The 24,823-nt window shown below is 38.2% G+C and overlaps 1 protein-coding gene across 3 annotated transcripts in view; it reads left to right on the top strand.

The window, feature by feature from the left end:
• fhod3b (formin homology 2 domain containing 3b) overlaps window positions 1–24,634 on the top strand; it is a 276,415-nt gene extending 251,781 nt beyond the window's left edge. For 2 of the 3 annotated variants that reach the window (XM_067449046.1, XM_067449048.1), the window contains 10 exons: window positions 657–815; window positions 1,952–2,134; window positions 4,137–4,256; window positions 5,949–6,110; window positions 6,944–7,134; window positions 7,424–7,616; window positions 12,727–12,750; window positions 14,618–14,798; window positions 14,894–15,055; window positions 18,004–24,634. In XM_067449046.1, coding sequence (XP_067305147.1) covers window positions 657–815; window positions 1,952–2,134; window positions 4,137–4,256; window positions 5,949–6,110; window positions 6,944–7,134; window positions 7,424–7,616; window positions 12,727–12,750; window positions 14,618–14,798; window positions 14,894–15,055; window positions 18,004–18,086 — 1,458 coding nt within the window. In that variant the 3' untranslated portion in view covers window positions 18,087–24,634. The remainder of the gene's footprint in view (window positions 1–656; window positions 816–1,951; window positions 2,135–4,136; window positions 4,257–5,948; window positions 6,111–6,943; window positions 7,135–7,423; window positions 7,617–12,726; window positions 12,751–14,617; window positions 14,799–14,893; window positions 15,056–18,003) is intronic. The other variant, XM_067449047.1, reaches the window with a different exon arrangement.
• Window positions 24,635–24,823: the final 189 nt, after the last annotated feature.

The following is a 24,823-nucleotide window of genomic DNA, read 5'->3' as shown; positions in this document are numbered from 1 at the left end:
GCATGGGGTTTCCTCTATGCTCTGAGCAACCTTTTCCAGCTGTTTTTCATTTTTCGGCAAATTCTCCCTCCCTTTTTCCTCCTCTTCCCTCCTTTCCCCCTGTTTGGCAGCAGACACCAGTACCATCATGGCTCTGCTTCTCCATAAATATTCTCCATCAAAGTCCCAAAATAGCCCTCAGGTGTTTGCGTGCCTTCTCTGCAAGTAAACTTTAAACATATCCCGTGTTTTTGCATTCATATCTCAGGAAGCCATTTTTAAGGTAATTATCCACATTAAAGAAATGCCTTTCCTATTCAGTCCAGTGGCCAGCGTGAGAGTAAGGCTGACGGATCCTTATTTCGTATTTAGTGTGGGGAATAGATGTGTATCTGTATGGTTAGCTATGCAATGGGCGAAGCAGCCTAGTTATGGGACTAAAATCTGTAAAAAGTGATAAAACAGTATAAAAAGTGTGTTTTAAAATTTCAAATAGTGCAAAAAAATCTCATAGTCATAGAAGCACTCTGTTGCTTTAGAAAATATATTTTCGGCAAAATACAGTTATATTTTGTCTACTGAAGCTAACCAGCCAACCTTCTCCCCTTTAACCCATCAACAGTGTGATCACTGTGAAAAACTTTGATTTATTAATCTGTTTATATATCTGATCTCAGAAAACGGCAGCAGATGGGAAGCGTCAGGAGATCATCGTGCTGGATTCCAAGAGAAGCAACGCCATCAACATTGGCCTGACGGTCCTGCCGCCTCCTCGCACCATCAAAACGGCGATCCTCAACTTCGACGAGTACGCCTTGAGCAAAGAGGGCATAGAGGTAATGCTGCACTGGCTTCAAATCACATTCCGTTTTGCAAATTATGACAAATCAACCACAAGTAATGAAGCAAATTCGACATGATGAAATTATTACGAAAAGCTACAATAAAACTTAATACATACGTTTCAGTTATAAAGCTAGTGCAATGCATGGCTACACTTTAATCCTGAGAATGCCAGACAGGTTACCATGCAGAAAACACATCTGTACTTAATACTAACCTTGTTTTGAGTCCACGTGAGTCACATATTCCTTGAACCCCTCTACAGTTCGCTCTCGCTCCCTCTTTCTCTTTCTCTCTCTCGTTACATCAATCATTCAGGCATTTATGATCATCCCCAGACTGCTACATGAAAGCATATTTTTACCAAAATACATGGCTCTCTACAACTGTGTTCAACAAGACAGAGACATACTGACTGTAGCCGAGTTGGCAAACAAAAAGCATGGAGTCAAAGCTCGTGTCCAAAATAACTCAACCTCTCTGCCCTGAGAGCATATACATTTACTTTTGGTTTCCACAAAACCAATAGATTCTACCCTTAAAACTGTTTAGCAAGTTGGTTTGGCCGGCGAGTGGAAATATTATGTGGATTTCCTGCTAAACTGAAGCAATTTTGGCAGCGGTCATATAATTCATCTCAAAGATTAAAGGTTAGCAAAATGCTTCATTTAGGCTGTTGCAGCCCATGATACAGATCTGAGGTAAATGTCTCAATATCAACATGTGAATAATAGAGCTCCTATTTTCTCATAAAATCTGTAATTTTTTGTCTTTCGTCATGGGAAAAATGGATTCGAGTTTTTCTCTCCACCCTTTTTATGTCTCTACAGAGAGCATTATATTTTCACTGACAACCACAATTTATGTTTCTCAAGATTTTATCAGAAATTTTGTTTTGGTTAGGAGAAATTATTTTTATTTAGCTACAACAGAAGGAGGTTGCCCCTAGCAGATTAAATAGTCATCATTTTCTACATTTTTCCGTAATGCCGAGTCTTTGCAGGTGTTGTTATTCATCAACGCTCAGATGATTGATTGAGCGAATGCCTTTCTAGGGGTGAGTCCCCATATACAATGGCTTCTGACAGTGATACTAACACTCCCCGCCGGTTCTCGTGCTCTTTCATAGAAAATCCTGACGATGATTCCTACGGAGGAGGAGACGCAGAAGATTCAGGAGGCCCAGCTGGCGAACCCCGACACTCCGCTGGGCAGTGCAGAGCAGTTCCTCCTCATTCTGTCTTCCATCAGCGAGCTGTCCGCCCGCTTGCAACTTTGGGCCTTTAAGATGGACTATGATGCTTTAGAGAAGGTTAGCCTCATGTTTTGCTACCCCTTTATACAAACCAATTGACATTATAGTGGTTTGAAAACAGTTGCTTTTTACCACTCTGTAAGACTTTAGCTCATCTTCGAAACGGAAATGAAGATATTTAAATGAAATCTGGGAGATTTCTTTCCCTCCATTGACAATCCATGCAACTACCACTTTAATGCTTCAAAAAGTTCATAAATAGTTACTAAAACTAATCCGTATGAACCGAGTGGCTTTGTTTGAAGTTTCTGAAGAGACTTAGTCACTTCATATGATGAACAGCTTGAATTTAAGCCTTTATTTACATATGCAGTCTTGCTCAAAAGTTTACACACCCCTCGCAGAATCTGTGAAAAATGTTAACAAAATAAGAAGGATCATACAAAATGCATATTATTTTTGATTTAGTACTGTCCTGAATAAGATATTTTACATTAAAGATTTTTACGTATATTCCATAAGAAGAAGAAAAAAAGCAGATTTTATAAAAATAACCCCGTTCAAAAGTTTATGTATCCTGGATTCTTAATACTGTATGTCTTTACCTGGATGATCCATAATTGTTAGAAAACCAATTTGCAGAACCTGAAGGATTTTTCTGAAGAACAGTTTAATTGCTCAGGACAAACAAGGGACTCAAGAATTATTGAGTCCCTTGAATCAGTATTAAGAATCCAGGGTACATAAACTTTTGAAAGGATTATATTTTGAAGAATGTTTGTAACAAAGCACATAAAACAACCATTCACTAACATATATTTTTTTCCCTACTATGGTATTGAATGGTTGTTCTATTTGCTTGGTTACAAACATTCTTCAAAATATCTTCTTTTGTTATCAGCAGAACAAAGCAACTCATACAGGTTTGGAACAACTTGTGGGTGAGTAAATGATGACAGATTTTCATTTTTGGGTGAACTATCCCTTTAAGTGATCATGTCTCTTCAGAAAATGTAGTCTAAACCCATAATTCATATAGATTAGTTTTATGATCTCTTCATGAACATTTTAAAATGTTAAAGTAGTAGTTGCGTAGTCAATCGAGGGCAATATTGCGATTAAACTATACCTTATGTAAATACGATACGCCGATCAAACTAATGCGATTAAGCTCATAATTTTAGTAACCATAATCACAATAAACTGTGGCATACTCTGTTTTTATTTAATACACAAGCATGTAAACATCTTAATGCATTATTACCACTACCATTACTATTATAACGATCAAAGTGTCCATATGCTCGGACATATACAGATATCGTGTTGTTCAGAAAACTTCATGAATAAACTCCATGACGTTATTCAGAAATTTTACTCCATTTCTGAAATTTCTACTCCAAATTGCTAAACTCTACCAATACAACTTGTCGTTATCTTCATCCAGAGACGGCAGCACAGGCAACCCCAATTATAGCACCATTGCTATGTTCATCACAGCATTGAATACTATTCAATACATCCATAGAAATGTGTTTTGCATTTGATGAAAGTAGATTAAAACACGCTTACTATATGTGACTTCGTCATTTGTTCTGTGTTTAAACTGGTCCTAAGCTGGTTGTAAGCTGGTCCTGAGCTGGAGCTAGTTTCTTAGGAACCAGCTGCGATGCTTCAAAACATACGCTGATATGACAAAATGTACAAAACATATGCTCATATGCTGGGTTTTTCAACAGGGGTGCTGTGGGGAATATGAATAATGGCGGTAAAAATAACCACACTTCTTATCAGAAAAGTGAAATTTGCCTGTAAATGGGAGTGAAGAGGTTTGCTTGTGTCTGGTAAATGTCTTACTGCGCTAAGGTTTTGGAAATAATCATAGTCATTTGTAGGACTTTTTGAGTTTCTCTATTGTATTATGAACAATTTTGATACTGTGTTTGGACTTGCACTTGATGTTGAGCTTAAAATCTAAATCCTGAAGCAAAACCACCGCTCTACAGAATTCTTTCCCAGAGGCTATTTATTTCTAACCCATTCTGTTTCTTGTTCTTAGGAAGTAGCAGAACCACTACAGGACCTAAAGGAGGGCATGGACCAATTAGAAAAGAATAAGACGCTGCGCTACATCCTTTCAACTCTGCTAGCTATTGGCAACTTTCTCAACGGGACCAGTGTGAGTGCCAGCAAAGTCTACATCTCTTCTTTCAAGCCCTAATCTCTCCATCTCCATCTGTTCTTTGTGTCTGTCTGCCGTATTCGCTTAGATCTTAATAATGTTAAAAAGGCTAAAGGAGATAAACCTGATAAGGTGGTGAGTTTGGCATGGAATCACTTTTGTTACCGTAAACCATTGAGCATGGGCAGCAGAACAAAGCCAGCGAGAGTCATGTCACGTCCGTGGGGATTTATCCATTCCCAGCTCTGTCGTGCCTTGTAGACTTGCAGACAGGGTTGAGATTCTGTTAATCATATGTTAATGAAGCATTGGTCAGAATCATTATGGGAGCTGCACATAGACTCTGCACATGTTCAAAGCACTCTTATCTTAATGCAACTGATGCTAATCAACTAAACCGCATCAGAATAATGTCAAAATGAGCCCTTTTTTAGGAAATGATTTGATGATGGACCAGATCCAGAGTTACTAATGCTCACAAGGTGCATGTGATTTTCCACATTAGAGATCATTTCATCTCACATATTTACACATTCAAATGTATCTGATATGAAACTTCCCTGCTTTTCCATTTAGTTTGGCCTTGAGCGTGCATTATGCTTTTCATGTTGTTTTCCCATTTAATTTATTTTCAGAGACCAAGTGTAGCAAAATTACTGTACTTGTTTAACACAATTATGTAATACCTATTTTTCACAAAATATGAAATTTATCCTAATATACAACATATATGTATCAATTTGAAATTTATGAACTGTTTTAGCAGGTAAATATAACATATTTAATTTGCATTATTGTATGCAAATACATATTTAAATATGTGAGAAAAATGCAGCAGTGGGTCTTTATTTTTATAATAAATATTAATAATGTCAGAGCCCATTCAGTAAATCGTAAACTACTTCAAATTATTCTATTATTTTAAATATTAATCTTTTAGGAAGTCACTGCAAGTTTCAGTTGAACTTTGCAAATAATATAATATAAGTATATTTCCCCCTTAAAAGTGTTTTAATGAGGCCACTGCAAATATCTAATTTTAACGCGGTACCATGATAGGTTGCCACCTGTGCAATAAGTCCATTCATGAAATTTCCTCACTACAAAATATTCCATGGTCAACTGTTAGTGGTATTATAACAAAGTGGAAGCAATTTGGGAACAATAGCAACTTAGACATGAAGTGGTAGGCCACATAAAATCACAGAGTGGGGTCAGTGCATGCTGAGGCGCACAGTGTGCTGAAGTCACAAAATTTATGCAGAGTCAATAGCTACAGACCTCCACACTTGTGGCCTTCAGATTAGCTCAAGAACAGTGCGTAGAGAGCTTCATGGAATGGGTTTTCATGGCCAAGCAGCTCATCCAAAACTTACATTACCAAGTGCAATGCAACTGGACTCTAGAGCAATGGAGACGTGTTCTCTGGAGTGATGAATCACTCTTCTCTGTCTGGGAATCCGATAGACCAGTCTGGGTCTGCTGGTTGCCAGGAGAACGGTTCTTGACTGACTGCATTGTGACAAGTGTAAAGTTTGGTGGAGGGGGGGGGGGGGGGGGGTTATGGTGTAGGGTTGTTCTTCAGTGGTTGGGCTTGGCCCCTTAGTTCCAGTGAAAAATACTGCATCATTATCAATGTTAAGTCTATTTTTATAACTTATTTTATGGTGTGATTGGTTGTGTTTTCAGGCTAAAGGCTTTGAGCTGAGTTACCTAGAGAAAGTTCCTGAGGTAAAGGACACCGTTCACAAACAGTCCCTACTGCATCACGTCTGCTCCATCGTCGTGGAGAAGTTTCCAGACAGCTCAGACCTCTACTCTGAGATAGGAGCCATCACTCGCTCTGCTAAGGTTAGCGTAACTACCATACTGTTTAAAAGACCATCAGCACTGATTTACTGCAAGCCTGTACCTTCCTTTGTATGTTTTTGTATTTTTGATCTTTCGTTATATTTGATTAATACGGTACAGAAAGGACGAGCAATGACGGAAAAGGGACCTATATGCACACTGGCAGTCATAAGTTTAGAATAATTCAGATTTGTTTATGCTTTTGAAAGAAGTCTATTATGCAAGAAAATCAAAAATACAATTAAAACTGTAAAAATGTGAAGTATTATTACATTTTAAAATAACCATTTTCTATTTAAATATATATTTTTAAAAATCATTCTAATATGCTGATTTTGTACTCAGTTATTAATGGTGCTCAGTAATGCTTTTAATAATGGTTCTTATTATTATCAATGTCAAAAACTTTTTTTTCTGCTTAATATTTTGTGGAAACTGAAAAGTTGAACTGAAAGTCCTAAAGAATGTTCCAAATGTGCTTCGATGGAAACAAGAACACCTCACCTTATGTACAAAGCTAACACATGATCGATATCACAAAACTGCAGAATCATACATATTTCTTATTATTTTGTCTTAATAACGTTTCCTTGTTTTAAATATTTCAAAACATTGTTTATTTTCACATTTAAATTAGATTTTAAATCCCACATTTTCAGTATCATCTCAGACTATTGGCCCCCAATGACAAACAATGGCAACTTGCCACATGCAAAGAAAGAGATCAATGCATCTCCATTCCCTGTGTTGTTGCTAAAAAGTATTGTTTGTGAAGTGAGCGGACCAATCCTGAGACGCCCTGTTTGCTCAGCGAGTTGTTCTGTCTTCTCCAGGTGGACTTCGACCAGCTGCAGGAAAACCTATATCAGATGGAGCGTCGCTGCAAAGCATCCTGGGACCACTTGAAGGTCATCGCCAAACATGAAATCAAACCAGCCCTTAAGCAGCGCATGTCGGACTTCCTTAAAGACTGTGCAGAAAGAATTATCATCCTTAAAATTGTGCATCGCCGCATCATAAACAGGTGCGTTAAATTATCAATAAAGCGATTCGCACAAGTCCAAATCCGATCTATTGGAAATTTGATCTGACAGTTCAGACTGCGATATTTTTTCATAAAATCTGTTTTCAAACCACGTACGAATGTGGTTTGGATCTGGTTTGCAAAAATATGGATTGGATTTAGTGTTTTTAGTTCAGACGTATTCCGAAAACAACAGTTTTTTTGCTGCCTGTCTGAACTAAACCATAGTGGTGTTGAAGAGATTGTTTGAAAGTTATTTAAAGTGAACATCGCTGTGTTTGATCTACAGGTTTCACTCATTCCTGCTGTTCCTGGGCCACCCACCGTATGCGATAAGAGAGGTGAGCGTTCACCGCTTCAGTAAGATCCTGAGTGAGTTTGCACTTGAGTACCGCACCACCAGAGAGCGAGTTCTGCAGCAAAAACAGAAACGAGCCAATCACCGCGAGAGGAACAAGACACGGGGCAAAATGATCACAGAGGTGAGTGTGAACTAGTGCAGTAAACTTATCTATGACAGGTTCAATTATGAAACGCTAAAACAGATTTATTGGGTTGTTAACAGATATGCACATTTTATGGAAAACAATAATGGAATATTTCATTTTAAAGGGATAGTTCAGCCAGAATTGAACTATCATGTCGTTCCAAATCTGTATGACTGTCTTTCTTCTGTGGAACACACACACGCAAAGACATTTTGAAGAACGTTGGGAACAAAACAAAATTTTTCAAAATATCTTCTTTTATTAAGAAAATAAGAGTGAATAAATTATGACAGAAGTTGTATTTTGGGATGAACAATCCCTTTAATATTTAGGAATTTTTTTACATTTCAATAAGGTTTAATTTGTTAACATTTTCATGAATGTTTAAATGCCATTCATTTAAAAACACATATTTAACATTTTAAGTTGTATAATTCAGTTAGTGTACTATAAACTAATATAAATTAAAGGTACAGTAAGTGATTTCTGAGAAACGCTGTTGAAAGTAGATCAGACCGAGCACCGCAACACACTTGTAGCCAATCTGCAATAAGGGGCGTGTCCACTCATGAGCGAGTGAGCAAGATTTGAAGAAAGACTGTAGAAAGAGAGATATCTGAGAAGCATTACAAAGGAGAAAATGTCAGGGGAAAAATAAGGGTTATGGTCAGGCAAGAGATTTGGGGACCCAGGTTAATATTAGAAAAAGCTTTGCAGTGCTGCAAAGACCAATGCGAGAGCCTGAAAATGGATGCTGAAGTTGCATGTTTCTGCTCCAACATTAGTTTTGCTTTGTTCGTCATCTTTGAAATAGTCGTAGCCCGGTAATAGCTGTGTGTGTGTAAACCTCACTCCCCTGGCCTCAATGAGTGTTAGTGACTGACGCTGGTGGAGGCTGCGGTCTTAAGTGTCCTTGTTATTGCGCACGGCTCCCACATCGGAAACACAGTTGAAGCCGGTCGAGAAGAACAGGTTACATTTGGTGCCGTGACCCGGATGGGTGTGAGGATTAGGGGGGTGATTGTAACGGATGTAGGCCAGTGAGAGCTTTGTGTGTAAACCTCACTCCTCTGGTCTCAAGGGGTGTGCTAGGGACTGATGTAGAGGCTTCAGTTTTTAGCGTCCTTGTCATCGCGCCCATCTCCCATGCCAGAGAACCGTTTCGAATCCCGCTTGGTCGAGTAGGACCGATTACATTTGCTTTATTTTTCGCTACGGTTTATTTTGCTTTGCTTTAGCTATGATAAAAAGAGATCCACTCTTGCATTGTGTGTTCATGAATTTGGGGGCGGAGCAATGAAGGGAGGGGTGTGTTTGTTTGGGTTGATTTCACATATCAGCAATGTTTCTCAGAAATCTCTGACTGCACCTTTAAAAATGAACAATAGTTGGTTCATTGTCAATTTATGATACCTAGTCTAATTTGAACAAACCGAACCTTATTGCATAATATTGCTAGAAAGGGGGTTAATTTTTGGAACAATCCTTTTAAAACTTTTTCAGGACATATTTCATCCACTCTGGTGCTTCAGACATTAACCAGCACTATTTTAGGTACACATATTTCATCTTCTCCAGATTAAATATAGTTATACTAACAAGACCAATGATTTAACTACATCACATTATGAATGTGATGACTCAATGGATTATTAAAATTAAAAGAAAATGGGACATAAAAGTGGCTATGCGTTTATTCTCCTACTTCAACCATAATTAATGTACAGAAAAGTGCCCTCAGTTCCTGTTCTCTTTTTCCCTCTCATTTCTTGAGCATTTGGAAGGAAATGAACAAGCTGCTTACATTCTGTGCTTTATCATTGCACCACTAGAGGGAGTCATTATATTTCCAGATTTTTCCAGTGACTCTTTCACTATTCTCTGTTAGATCTTTGGCACTTCACACTATGCCCACTTGAGACCGATCAGGGCTTGATTCTTATCGTCTGTATTTCATTTCGCCCTTAGGATGGTTAGAATAGCCACAAAACCTGCTCAACGCTTGCATTACAATAATAAAACAAATTGTAAACCAAGCAGTCTATTGTCATGGGTTTTGCAGTTCTGGGCTTGCCATGGGTAAACGTTACTCCAGGGGGCCAAATGTAATGCCTCTCATGGGGGATGTCGTAGCTAGGATAGCCCTTCATGGCATGTTATGCTTGGCGGTGGTCTTCCTTAGTCTAAGAGGGGTGTCTAATTCAATCTCTGTGTGAACATCCAAACCTTTGGATGTCCCTGTAGGAGTCGTGTATACAAGCTCTGGCTCTGAAGAGGTAAAGATGAGGTAAAGGAAGAAGTTCAATCTCACGCTGGTTTCATATGTTGCTGCAAAACAATAAACCCATGTGGATTATGAAGAGACGATTTTGAAAACACTTCGTAACTCACGGGAGTGCTCACTTGAAAGATTTTTTACCAAATGCAGTACTATGGTGAATATCATTTTAACGTGTCGAGGCCAGGGTTATTTTAGTTAACCAAAACTGGAAAACAACTGGAAAAAAATATACAATATTAAAATAAAAAATATATATATATTTTTTTATTTTAATATTGTATTTTTTTTTCCAGTTGTTTTCCAGTTTTGGTTGTATATATCGTCTCTACATAATCAGCAACATATGAAACCAACATGACATTGAACTTCTTCCTTTTCCTCTTCAGAGCCAGAGCTTGTATGCACGACTCCTACAGGGACATAAAAGGGAATATATATATATATATATATATATATATATTATATATATATATATATATATATATATATATATATATATATATATATATATATATACATATAAACTTTGGTGGTAAAAAAATCACACATTTAGGAAAAAAAAAAAAAACTTGAAATCATGTGTCCCACAATTATTGGCACCCCTAACAATTCCTCTGAAAAATGTAATTTATTTTTTTCTAAATATATTTTTCTGTAGTTGCTAAAGTTGGTTAGGGTATCTAGGAAATTTTAATTAGTAATTCATGAGTTCCTGCTTCCCTGGGGTATAAATATGATGTGACACAGAGGCCTAATTCTCTTACGCATTTTTCAACATGGCAACGACAAGAAAACGCACCATTCAAGAAAGGCAGATGTGTGTCGACCTTCATAAGTCAGGCAATGGCTACAAGAAAATAGCCACTCGCCTTAACTTCCCCATATCTATAGTCAGAGGAATCATTAAGAAGTTTAAAACAACTAAACAGTGACAAACAAGGCTGGAAGAGGTCCCAAGTTTATCTTGCCACAACGTTTAGTGAGAAAGATGGTAAGTGAAGTAAAAAAATGTCCTAAGCTCACTGTCACAGAATTGCATCAAAGAGTGGAATCTTGGGGTCACAAAGTCTCCAAAACAACCATCAGATGCTCTCTACATGCCAACAAGTTGTTGGGGAGGAATGCAAGGAAAAAGCCTTTTCTCACTAACACTCATAAATGTAAACGTCTGGAGTTTGATAAGCGGTACTGGGACTTCAACTGGGATCGTGTGCTTTGGTCAGATGAGACTAAGATTGAGCTTTTTGGCAACAGACACTCTAAGTGGATCTGGCGTAAAACAAAAGATTAGTATGCCGAAAAGCACCTCATGCCCACCGTGAGGTATGGTGGAGGATCTGTGATGCTGTGGGCCTGTTTCTCTTCCAAAGGCCCTGGGAACCTTGTTAGGTTGCATGGCATTATGAATGCTTTGAACTACCAGGACATTTTACATAAAAACCTGATGGCCTCTGCCAGAAAGCTGAAGATGGGTCGTCATCACCAGGATAATGATCCAAAACATGTGGCAAAATCTACACAAAAAATGGTTCAGCAGTCACAAGCTCAAGGTCCTCCCATGGCCATCTCAGTCCCCAGACCTTAACCCAATCGAAAACCTGTGGGGCGAGCTAAAGAAGTGAGTGCATAAGAGACGACCCAGGACACTATGATCTAGAAAGATTGTGCAAAGAAGAATAGTCAAAGATCCCTCTCTCTGTGTTCTCCAATCTTGTGAAATGTTATAGGAGAAGCAAAAAAGGCAGGTCCAAGGCACTCAGTTAAGTGAAGGATAAGGAAATAATTAAAAAGCCTTAATTTGGTATGGCTTATGTCATTTTAAAATACAATATTAAAATACAATATTTTAAAATGACTTAAGCCATACCAAATTAAGGCTTTTTAATTATTTCCTTATCCTTCACTTAACTGAGTGCCTTGGACCTGCCTTTTTTGCCATTCGTCTTTTCCCTTTCCCAAGAGCACCGATTACAGACTATTTAACTCCACCAGAGCGCCGGGTTGAATCTGTTACAGTTCATTGTTATAGGAGAAGATTAAGTGATCTCTTGATGCCAAAAGGGGGTGGAACAAAGTATTAACATCAGGGGTGCCAATAATAGTGGGACACATGATTTCAAGGGTTTTTTTTCTTTCCAAATCTGAATTTTTATTTTTTTTATTTATTTTTTTTTACCACCAAAGTAATGTACTTACCCGAAAGGTAGGATTTTTCTCTTTTTTTTTTTTGCATTTTGGTTCTATGTTGTTTAAAAAAAGGAGAATTTTTAGAAGTCCGCGACCACATCTTAAACAGGGGTGCCAATAATTGTGGATGGCACTGTATATACTATATATATATATATATATATATATATATATATATATATATATATATATGGGATGAAATGTGACCCTATAATTTTTTTATTTTATTTATTTACTTCATGCTTATTTCTGTATTGTGACATTAATTGTAAATAAATTGAATACATTTTATGCAATTACTGCCATACTAAATAAATAATTCACCATTTCGATTATACATTTTTTTGTATTCAGTACAAGATTTTACACTTTATGATTGCGATTACCATGAAAACAGTATATACAATTCTTAACAGTTCTGCATTTTCCCCCTCAACAAATATATTTTCATATTTCTTTATTTTAATTTTGGGATAATATATGACCATGACATATTCTTGACAAGCTTAAGATAGTACATTTTGCAATGTGTTTTGAAACCTTTTTCTTTTGTAACTGTCAAGTCAACAACTTTTTTCAACCCTTTGTTCAAATGTCCTGCTCTGCTATGTAACTTATTTAATTTCTTCTCTGTAGAGTGATGAGGAAGAGGATGAAGAGGTATGCGTGTATCATTGTGCTTTTGTTCAATTGTGCATGAATGGGGTTTATTGTTTTCTTCTCGTGACTTCACTGACCTGTAATGTCTAGCATGTATTACCAGACCGTATGTGAGTGTGTGAAGCATCCCATAACAGCTAAAGGGAATCAATATTTGCCTCTTTTATCATATGGGACTTTTGTGGTTCTCTGTGCGGATTTGAAGAGCGTGTTGAATTGGATGCAACATGATGTTGAACAAAGCTCATAAAGATGTGAAACTGCTTTAAGACACTTAAAATCAAGCATCATTTTAGCCTGCCATTAAAAATTCACACCTGTGACACTGGTGCAGTTTTCACTTCAGCTCCCGGAAGTAAAAACTGATTGACAATCAACGCTATATGCTTTTGTTGAAGCCATCAGCCTGAATTAATTCAACTTATTTTTTAAATATTTGTTTTTAACAGCTGAATGTTGGAAAAACTACATTTATATATACACTTATATCCTAATATTGTGTTGGTCTCCCTTTTGCTGCCAAAACAGCCAGTCAAGGCATGGACTCCACTATACCTCTGGAGGTGTGCTGTGGTATCTGGCACCAAGATGTTAGCAGCAGATCCTTTAAGTCGTGTAAGTTGCGAGGTGGAGCCTCCATGGATCGGACTTGTTTGTTCAGCACTGCCTACAGATTCCTCAGATTGGATTGAGATCTAGGGGAATTTGGAGCCCAAGTCAACATCTCAAACTCGCTGTGCTCCTCAAACCATTTCTGAACCATTTTTACTTTTTGGCAGGGCGCATTATCCTGTTGAAGAGGCCACAGCCATCAGGGAATACATTTTCCATGAAAGGGTGTACATGGTTTGCAACAATGCTTAGGTAGGTGGTACGTGTCAAAGTAACATCCACATGGATAGCAGGACCTAAGGTTTCCCAGCAGAACATCACATTGCCTTCGCCGGCTTCCCTTCTTCCCAGAGTGCATCCTGGTGCCATGTGTCCCCCAGGAAAGCGATGCACACACACCCAGCCACCCACGCGATAAAAAAAGAAAATGTGATTCATCAGACCAGGCCACCTTCTTCTATCGCTCCATGGTCCAGTTCTGATGCTTACATGCTCACTGTTGGTACTTTTGGCTGACAAAGGGTCAACATGGGCACCCTGAGTAGTCTGTGGCTATTCAGCCACCCCAAAAGACTGAGATGCACTGCATTTTTGCACCTTTCTATCAGAACCAGCATTAACTTCTTGAGCAAATTGAGCTACAGGTCAGCCTTCACTCCCCATGTGCATCAAATTCACCCATGACCCTGTTGCTAGTACACCACTGTTCTTTCTTTTGACCACTTTTGATAGATACTGACCACTGCAGACTGGGAACACCCCACAAGAGCTGCAGTTTTGGAGATGCTCTGACCCAGTCGTCTATAGCCATTATTATCAAACTCGCTTGTAAAAGTCCTTACACTTGCTTATTTGTCCTGCTTAACTTAAAATATGCATTCTTGTACCGTTGTATTTTTCGCCTCAAATAAAAGTTTGTAATGTTGTGATTCACCCCGCTTTTGTTCATGGCTTGTAACTTTTAAACTTAATAAAACAAAAACTTTTTCTTAATCCTTAAGGGTAAATTACTTCTGGAAAAGTCGACGGGCACTAATGCACTCTATAATCTACTGTGTGAATAATATACTAAATCACTATAGAGACATGTTTTGGGGTGATCTATGTATTTGACTACTTTTATTTCTATACAGAAAATAGTGAAAATATGGAAAACTAATTTTGAGCACAACCAAATATAATAAAGTTGAGTTAATCATGACTGAGTTTCATTTGTATGTATTTATAATGAATGGCATGTTATTTTTCTTCTCAGAGTGGGAAGTTTGCAGGCAGTCCTCTGGAGGGTCAGGAGTGTCAGCCGCAGGGTTTGGGCTACACGGAGGACGCAGCTGAACATGAGCAGATGACTGCAGTACTTCGTACCAGCCTGCAGGGCGGCGACAGTCCATCCTCTGTACTCCCTGGCCTCCGCACACGGACTCGAGCCACTCGAGGTATATTCACACACATTTATTCAGAGCTCCCGATTGCAAATGCTGATTTTCAGTAGCTGTAGCCTGAAAGGTCTAAAGTTGTTCTCTTTTTCTAGGCCATACAGCACTTTTGTCTGCTGCAAATGAAGACACTTCTAATTGCACAAATGATACAGCAGATGAGATCATGGAACGGATTGTGAAATCAGCAACTCAGGGCCCTAGTCCGCGAGCACAGCCCCGCGAGAGGAGACGTTCTAGAGCTAACCGCAAATCCTGTGAGTCTGCAAATACCACACAGCACACACACCTCTTGCTTGATCTCTTGGATGGTGTTAATTCCATATTTGGGCCTCAGACAGGAACCTGTTTAGCTGTATTATTGTTTTCAAAACTTATTTTGCTGATTAAAAATATGTATTTAAGTCATCAGTACTCACTCACCAAAGCTTTAATACAGTAAAAACAGCAATATTGTGAAATATCATTACAAATTAAAATAACTGTAATTTATTCCTGTGATGGCAAAGCTGAATTTTCACATGATCCCTCAGAAATCATAATTAGCCGATTTGATGCTCAAGAAAAAAATTTTTATTATTGGAAACAATTGTGCTGAATATTTTTGTGAAAAATAATGTTGTTTTTTTTCAGAATATTTTTGAAGAATAAAAATTTCTAAAGAATAAAAAAAACAAATATTTTTATAATAATAATTTAATTGTTATTATTCAGATACATTTTAATCACATCCCATATTATAATTAATATTAGTTTGAATAGTATTTATTAGAATTCTAAAAAAACAAAACAATAATACACTATATTATAATAATACACTATATACACTAAGTATTTGGACACCCCTCCAAATTGTTAAATTACGTTGTTCCAGTCACTTCCATGGCCACAGGAGTATAAAATCAAGCACCTAGGCATGCAGACTGCTTCTACAAACATTTGTGAAAGAATGGGTCGTAAACGTAAAATCAGAGTGGGGTCAGCGCATGTGTAGAGAGCTTTATAGAATGGATTTCCATGGCCGAGCAGCTCATCCAAAGCGTCAGATGCAATGGTGTAAAGCACGCCACCATTGGACTCTGGAGTGACGAATCACGCTTCTTTGTCTGGCAATCTGATGGACGAGTATGGGTTTGGTGGTTGCCAGGAGAACGGTACTTGCCTGACTGCATTGTGCCAAGTGCAAAGTTTGGTAAAGGGGGGATTATGGTGTGGGGTTGTTCTTTATGGGTTGGGCTTGGCCCCTTAGTTCCAGTGAAAGGAAGTCTTAATGCTTTAGCATACCAAGACATTTTGGACAATTTCATGCTCCCAACTTTGTGGGAATTGTTTGGGGATGTTTCAACATGACTGCGCATCAGTGGACAAAGCAAGGTCCATAAAGACAAGGAGCGAGTTTGGTGTGGATCGAACTTGACTTGCCTGCAGGAGTCCTGACCTCAACCTGACAGAACACCTTTCGGATGAATTAGAGTGGAGACTGCGAGCAGGGCCGTTTCTAGCCTTTCTGGCACCCTAGGCGAGATTCATATGTTGCACCCCTCCCCCCCCCCCCCTTTTTTTTTAAACTACAACTTATTAAGTAAATATGACTTCCTTATTTCATGGGCATACTGTACATGCATTAATCGAATAATGTAGCTAGGTTTATTATCACTGAGATCACAGATGTTGGGGGGGGTTCGGGGGCATGTTCCCCCGAGAAAATTTTGATTTCTATGATCTACATATGTGTATTTTAAGATGTTCTGAAGGCCAAAAAATTAGATAACAATAGCTTGAAAACCATGTCACTCGGCGCCGCTGCGGATTGAAGAACACAGTGAGTGACACAAAGACTATAAGAGACGGGACGAAGCAGTAGCCGAAGCCTTGCGCCAGTTTCATATGTTTTAAAGGTTAATCACATATTTTTTTAGGGGGGGCTGATGCATAAGTTCATAAAAAAGGGCCTAGTGACGCCCATGGTTATGACAGTATTAGCCTACTTGATCAATTTACACTAAACAGCTATCTCTGATGTAAAAAAAAATATATATATATATTCAAATGAACTGTTATAATGTTCTGCACCTGAAATGAGCATGGCGTGTGGTCCGTCCAGTACTAATATTCAGTGTAATGTTTTACTCAACGTTATGATAGAGCGACCAGCTTAGTAGAGAACAAGTAACCAATAAGTAGGCTAACATACCTGTATATTTCGCTTTCTTTTTTTATATTTCCTCTTTTTTCTTTTTACGATACTGAGCCCCTGATGGCTTTGACCTTTTCATGATGATGAAACTAAAGCACGCTGTAACGAGTAGAAATATAGTGTGGCCCCTTTAAGAGTTGCGCGCGCTCCCTGCAAACGAAGTCTGCATTTTGTGTATGTGCGCACTGAGTCTTGAGCTCCCATGTGTGGGGATTATTTTCTGTTTTCTGTTGCTAACAGTCAGTTATTTTGTTTTATTAAGTAATGCTGTGGACGGAAAGGGAGTTTGTGATGAGAGTTCAGCGGGGAATGAAGTGCGATCTGTTTGATGTTAATCGCCTCCGTGTTTGCATCCACTCCAGTTACATTAAGTGAGCTATCCGCATTTTTCACTCGGACACAAGCGTTACAACGCCACGGATGACGACGTTCCCTGCCGCCCTCTACATGATCTCATTTCATTACAGCAGCGCCACTATCACCATGGCGACTTCACTCCAAAAATCGCAACTAATCATAATGCCTTGAAATAGCAAAAGTACGAAATATTAATAATAAAATATATATGAAATAACTAAAAAATCTTGTTGGGGTGGGGGCTCACTGGCGCCCCCCAGATGTTGGCGCCCTAGGCGACCGCCTAGTTTGCCTATGCCTAGAAACGGCACTGACTGCGAGCCAGGCCCTCTCGTCCAACCTCTGTGCCTGACCTCACAAACACACTTGTAGAATAATGGTCAAAAATTCTCATAAACACACTCCTAAACCTTGTGGAATGCCTTCCCAGAAGAGCTGGAGCTGTTAAGTATGGCCCAACTCCATATTAAACCCTACGGATTAAAAATGGGATGTCATTCAATTTCATGTGCATGAACAGACGTCCCAAAACTTTTGGCAATATAGTGTAGTTTGGATATACTTAATTCTTCATCTCATATGTATGCATCATTCGGTTTTCATTTTCTCTACATTGCTTGGCCCTCACTCATTCCCATTTTTTCTTTACAGTAAGAAGAACACTGAAGAACGGTCTTACGCCAGAAGAGGCACAGGCGCTGGGATTGGCCAGCAGTTCAGAGATGCAAGTGTGAGACAGCAGCCGCTCAGGGTCTCAGCACACACACACACACGAGCTGGAACAGTTCACTTAAGCTCCAGGTTGCTTTGTGCTGGTTTCTGGAGCAGGTGCATGTTTCTGGGTTTGTGTTTTATGATGGTTATTGCTGTGGACAGTTCATATTCTCACAGGTGAAAGGGATTATAATCACTAACCCATCATATTATACTTAACCTTGGACATGTAATCAGACTTTACTCCATTTACTAGATTCACCTACCTTTGCATATTGTCCCAGTGTGGTCTAAGAGAATAACTGAACCACTCAGGTGCATGTCCACTGTTCCTGCTCTGTACCTGTGAACCGTTAATATAATATCCCAAACATCCATTTTTATGCATTTTTGAAAGAGAACAAGCACAGTTAATGCACAACGTTTGTAGATGCTCTCTCACACACACACAGCCTGTAGAATGCTGATTGTCCAGTTCTCCAGTAGAGATAAATCCGTCTCTTACCGCTGTGGCCTTCAGAATGAACCAAAAAGGAAACAGTTTGAAAATGACTGGATGCTTTCCCAACTTTTTTGTTGTTGGCTGGCTGTTTGGTTGAACTCAGATGGCATTGAATTCAGCAGTCTTCATATTTCATGTAAATCAGCAGCGATACTCCTCTGGTTTGCTGCTTTGGTAAAACTTGTTTGTTTGTGTGTTTTCCCCGTTTTAAAATAGCAGCGCTTCTTGTGTTACATGCCCAGTTACTTTCAAATAGCTTGAAATTCCCTGATGCCCCTGAGTGGACAAAACCTGTTTCACCTGGATAAAGATTATCAAATTACTTTGAGAACAAATGAGAAACAAATAGAAAGCCGTCTCTTTTTTGCTTCCTCATACATTATCTCCATAGTCATACATTCGTTTCATAACTTGCAAGATGCAAACGTAGACAATCGTCTAATTTAAATGAAAAGACTAGCTATGTTTGTTTAAAAAAAGTAGTGGCATTTTTAGCAAATGAGTGCCTTGAAGAAATGTATTGCTATGAGAATCTGATTATTGGCATTTCAGGAAAATTAAAAGTAGTGGAAATGTTGAGATTTTCAGGCATTTTAAAGGAATACGTCACCCTATAAATGTACAATTCTGTCATTGTTTCCTCACCCTTACATTTTTTGAAAAACCCTGATAGCTCACAACTTTCAAATTCTGAGCTAACAGTTGGCTCTTTAACACACACACACACACACACACACACACACAATATAGTGAGGAAAATAAGTATATGAACACCCTGCTATTTTGCAAGTTCTCACACTTGAAAATCATGGAGGGGACTGGAATTGTCATCGTAGGTGCATGTCCACTGTGAGACATAAGCAAAAAACAAAAAATCCAAAAATCACAATGTATGATGTTTTTAACTATTTATGTGTATGATACAGCTGCAAATACGTAGTTAAACACCTGAGAGCCTTTGTTTTCAATTAGAGAGGTCAAAAAAATCCTGTAGTTTTTCACCAGGTTTGCACACACTGCAGGAGGGATTTTGGCCCACTCCTCCACACAGATCTTCTCTAGATCAGTCAGATCTCTGGCCTGTCGGCTAGGCCATGCCAGAACCTTGATATGCTTCTTATAGAGCCACTCCTTGGTTATCCTGGCTATGCTTCGGGTCATTGTCATGTTGTAAGACCAAGCCTCGACCCATCTTCAATGCTCTAACTGAGGGAAGGAGGTTGTTCCCTAATATCTCGCAATACATGGCCCCCGGTCATCCTCTCCTTAATGCAGTGTAGTCACCCTGTCCCATGTGCAGAAACCCCTCCCCAAAGCATGATGCTACCACCCCCATGCTGCACAGTAGGGATGGTACTCATCATTCTTCTTCCTCCAAACACGTTTAGTGGAATTATGACCACATGACTTTCTCCCATGACTCCTCTGGATCATCAAAATGGTCATTGGCAAACTTAAGGCGGGCCTGGACATGTGCTGGTTTAAGCTGGGGAACCTTCCGTGCCATCCATGATTTCAAACCATGACGTCTTAGTGTATTATCAACAGTAAACGGTGTTCCCAGCTCTTTTCAGGTAATTGACCAGCTCCTCTCATGTAAGTTCTGGGCTGATTTCTCACCTTTCTTAGGATCATTGAGACCCCACGAGGTGAGATCTTGCATGGAGCCCCAGTCCGAGGGAGATTGACAGTCATGTTTAGCTTCTTCCATTTTCTAATGATTGCTCCAAAAGTGGACCTTTTTTCACCAAGCTGCTTGGCAATTTTTCCGTAGCCCTTTCCAGCCTTGTGGAGGTGTAAAATTTTGTCTCTAGTGTCTTTGGACAGCTCTTTGGTCTTGGCCATGTTAGTAGTTGGATTCTTACTGATTGTATGGGGTGGACAGGTGTCTTTATGCAGCTAACGACCTCAAACTGTTGCATCTAATTTAGGATAACAAATGGAATGGAGGTGGACATTTTAAAGGCAGACTAACAGGCCTTTGAGGGTCAGAATTCTAGCTGATAGACAGGTGTTAAAATACTTATTTGCAGCTGTATCATACAAATAAATAGTTACATATTTTTGATTATGTCTCTCACAGTGGACATGCACCCACGATGTCAATTTCAGACCCCTCCATGATTTCCAAGTTGGAGAACTTGCAAAATAGCAGGGTGTTCATCTCCCATAAGTCATATGGATTACTTTTTGGTGCTTTTGTTGACAGCTATAGCTCAGTATGAATCAACGTATGAAAAAGACCTACATGACAGTTCTTCAATATATAGAATATTTTGACAGAACAACAAAAGTGGGTTTGGAGAGTGTAAATTACAGAACGTTTGCAAGATTAAACAGTCAACACCTTTTCATTCTTATTTTTTTCATTGTGGTAAAGTTGCTTCATTGTTTTTTGTTTGGAAATTTGACATTTCCCCCAGACAAGCGTCCACTGTCAATGATAGTAGTACCATTTAGCACCTTATCATGTGTAGCATGCAATTTCGAAAGGAATTGGAAAATTGAATACTAGAGACGATTTTTTCACCTTTCCCTCAGATTTTTACTCTGAGCATTATGTGGATAAGAGATTAGATACATGTAAAGTAGAACCATTATGTAGTGAGACAGATGCTGTAAAATTGTGTAAATGTCACTTCAACGTTTTTATTGTTTCTTGTGTTCATGTTTTGTTTGTATTTTGTATAGAATAGTGTATTATAGGTCAAAAGCAGTGTTATTCCTGTGAAAATTCTAATTTAAGAGAAAATAAGCCATGCATGGTTCAAACGATAACATGTGTCAGCAGGCAATGTCATTATATTGGGGTTTATTAGACGGAGCCTGTGACGTCTCGATGCCCTGTGAACGTAGCTTTTGTGTTTCATGTGTTTACGCAGCACAGACTTGAAACATTGTCATGCACCCATCAGCCCTGCTCAAATGGCCTTTGATATTATTGCACTCGCATACAGAGTTTCACCCATCGCTACAAGTGCCATAAAAAGTTGGTTTTGAATAAAAGATTGAGAATGTGAAAATTTGACTTCTAAATTCCTAAAGGGAAATGCATTTACTGTACTTTGCAATAAAAAGCTTTTACAGCAACACCCAGAACACAGAGTTGGATTACTTCTTTCTTGGCTGCAATTGTTTAAGCGTTGTGTTTCTAAAACCACCGACAGGGTTGGGAAGTAATGAAATACATGTAACTGAGTTACATATTTAAAATACTACATATAAGTAACCGTATTTTATTAAATTTCTTACATTTGGAATGGGTGGTAATCAAATTTCGGTTACATCAAAAAAGTATTTTACCAAAGTGATTACTTTGAATTGTAATGTGATTTATTTAAATAAAATATGTATTGTAAACTGGGTAATTAAAGGGTTAGTTAGTTAGTTAGAAAAGAGTCTAACTAACCAACTGATGTCACATATGGACTACTTTGATGATGTTTTCATTACCTTCTGGACGTGGACAGCAAGTGGGCATACACTTACATTCAAAGGACAGAAAGGCCTCGGACTAAATCTGAAATATCTTAAACTGTGTTCTGATGATGAACAGAGGTCTTACGGGTGTGGAACGACATTGTGGTGTGTCATTAATTAAAGAAATTTCATTTTTGGGTGAACGAACCCTTTAATGTAAACAGCGGTTAGTGATTCTCAGTCTGCAAAACCATCCTAAGATACATTTCCACAGAGCAGTGTAATAATATCAGATGTAAAGTCGCAATTGCGATGATGCACTAAAAACTAAAAAAGGGTTTTCTTTTGCATTTTTTGAAAAGTTGTCAGACAACAACGTTGTCAAAACTATCCCTGTTCACACAGATCCCCGAAAATGCCTAAAAATGCTGTATTCTTCTGCTAGGCCAGTAGTTGGCGATGTCACGTTGTAAAGAAACTACGTGCCTATACTGAACCCGCAATACACATGTGCATGACATCACCATTTTCACAAATGTGCATGTTTTGTAGATTACACAAAGACAATAAAGGGTATGGTTTTCAACATGCAAAACGTTTTTAAAAGTTTGTTTTCCGGCCCTGAAAATGCAGTTGTCGTTTAAACGAATGGCAAAAATGGAAGATCTATGTGCAACTGAAAAAAAAAAAAAAAAACGATCGAGAATGTTGCAGAAATAAAGATTGTATGAGATAAAGTCACAATTACTTGAACGGGTTTCCATACAATTCACTCATTCAGTCACACATACTCTCCAAGACCAGAGTTGTTAGACATATCACCACCTTTATTTAGGGTCATGTACAGCAGATGGTTCTCTTGCAGTGTCACGGGGCTCCTCTAAAACGAGCTGTGACAACATTGAAACTGATGGAATCGCATTACAATCATAATTGTATGACAATTTTAGTGCAACAACAGACATGTAACATGCCTAAATGCAGTAAAGATGTTGGTTGTACAAGACCATACAAAAACAACCTTGTGTGTTTGTTTGTTTGTTTGTTTGTTTGTTTGTTAGATATATCTATGGCAAAAGTGAGTTTGCATTTGTCCCCCTAACTTTGTCAGCAAGGACAGAAAGATGCCATGGAAAAGCAAAAAAAAAATCTCAATGGTAGGTCAAAAGGAAACGAAAAGCAAATCAGTTCAGATCAGATCACAGAAAGGAAATAAAAGACAAAATCCAAGTCTAGGATTCATGGTAAAATCCAGTGCAAACTATGTCTTTTCTGCAAGTTGTATGCCAACTACAAACTAAAGAAAGTGATAAAAGCAAGAGAATATATATATTGATTCCTAGCCTGTCTATATCTACACAATAGCTACACAATGTCCCTGAACAATAGGGTCTGCACAGTACTAAAAGAAATTCATTGTATAAATTTCAAGTTGGAAGGTTTTTTTCCAAATACAAACAGCAAGTCCACACCAATGAACTTTCATATTGCTCAGATTTAATATCTCTATAAAGCTGAAGATAGCAGTACTTTTTCCTTTTTGCAGTTGGTGACATTTTATAATAACTTTCATTAAAACATCATTGACTAGTGCTTGACGGATCATTAGTTATTATTATATATTCATATAGCAAGAAATATGAGATGATGTGCTTGTTAATGTTTCCTAGTAATGAACTTAAAACATGACATAATGATTAACAGATCATTATATATTTGAAATGCTTACAAATGTCATTAATTTCGTTTAATATCATCTTGTAATATAGATTAACAGATGTGATCTGGAGGTTAAAAAATATACAGATAATTGAACAATATAAGAATGACTGGTCCCACTTTATATTAGGCATATTTAACTACTATGTACTAAGGTAAAAAATAATAATGATAATAATCATTGTTGTTGTTAGGTACAATGCACCTATTGTGTTCATGTTCTACTGCAAAACGTTCTTTGGCTGCTATTGTGGTGTGATATGGGTAAGGTTAGGGACAGGTGTGATGGTATGGGTAGGTTTAAGGGTTGATTACTATAAGGGAACACTGATCAAACTTTTTGTATTACACTGTTTCGATAAATGAACAGTGAAAAATGTATTTGTTTTCTTCTATGGATATATGATTCAAGGAATTTCCTTTTTTTCGGGGTATAGTATGCTAAGTTTTGAAGTAATGAAAACATGTTTTATCTTTAGCAAGCATTTAGCTTAACTTAACCAACCACCCTTTACACAAATGTTGTTACATTAACTAGAGCCCAATGCCTATAAATGTACTAAATGATTAGCCTAATAGATAACATTTTAGGGCTGCCCCTTAATAGTCGACAAGAAGAGACTTAGTCCACCCAAACTGTATTACTCGGTTAGTCACAAATTTAAAAAAAACTCCACAGGAAGTGGCAAAGCCATGCAGTCTGCGAGGGACCGATTGTTAACGGTGGGTCCTTATTGTAAATAAAGTATGTCGGGCAGGATATCCAAACATTTGCCGATTATGCATCAACCTCAAATATGGCTTATCTTTTGAAACATTTAAGTAGAATCAGCTTTACAAGGCCACTAGCTCCAACATTACCCGCTATTATCATGCATTTGTGTGGAGTCTAAAGTATAACTTAAAATACTTAAAATTCAAGTCGAATTTTGTCTGAATCTGATTATGTCGTCCATATGAAGCTTTATATGTGCGCCTGAACGCAGAATAGGCTATATTATGCCTATATGTATTATAGCCCCTTAAATAATTACTTTAAACACGCAATTAGTCGACTAATAGCTTAAATGAACAATGATTAGTCAAGTAGAAAAACCTGAAGTCGGGGGTAGCCCT

The sequence above is a fragment of the Pseudorasbora parva genome, chromosome 7 (genome assembly GCF_024679245.1).
Source record: "Pseudorasbora parva isolate DD20220531a chromosome 7, ASM2467924v1, whole genome shotgun sequence".
Lineage (NCBI taxonomy): Eukaryota > Metazoa > Chordata > Actinopteri > Cypriniformes > Gobionidae > Pseudorasbora > Pseudorasbora parva.
This window is presented reverse-complemented; position numbering and strand designations above follow the sequence as displayed.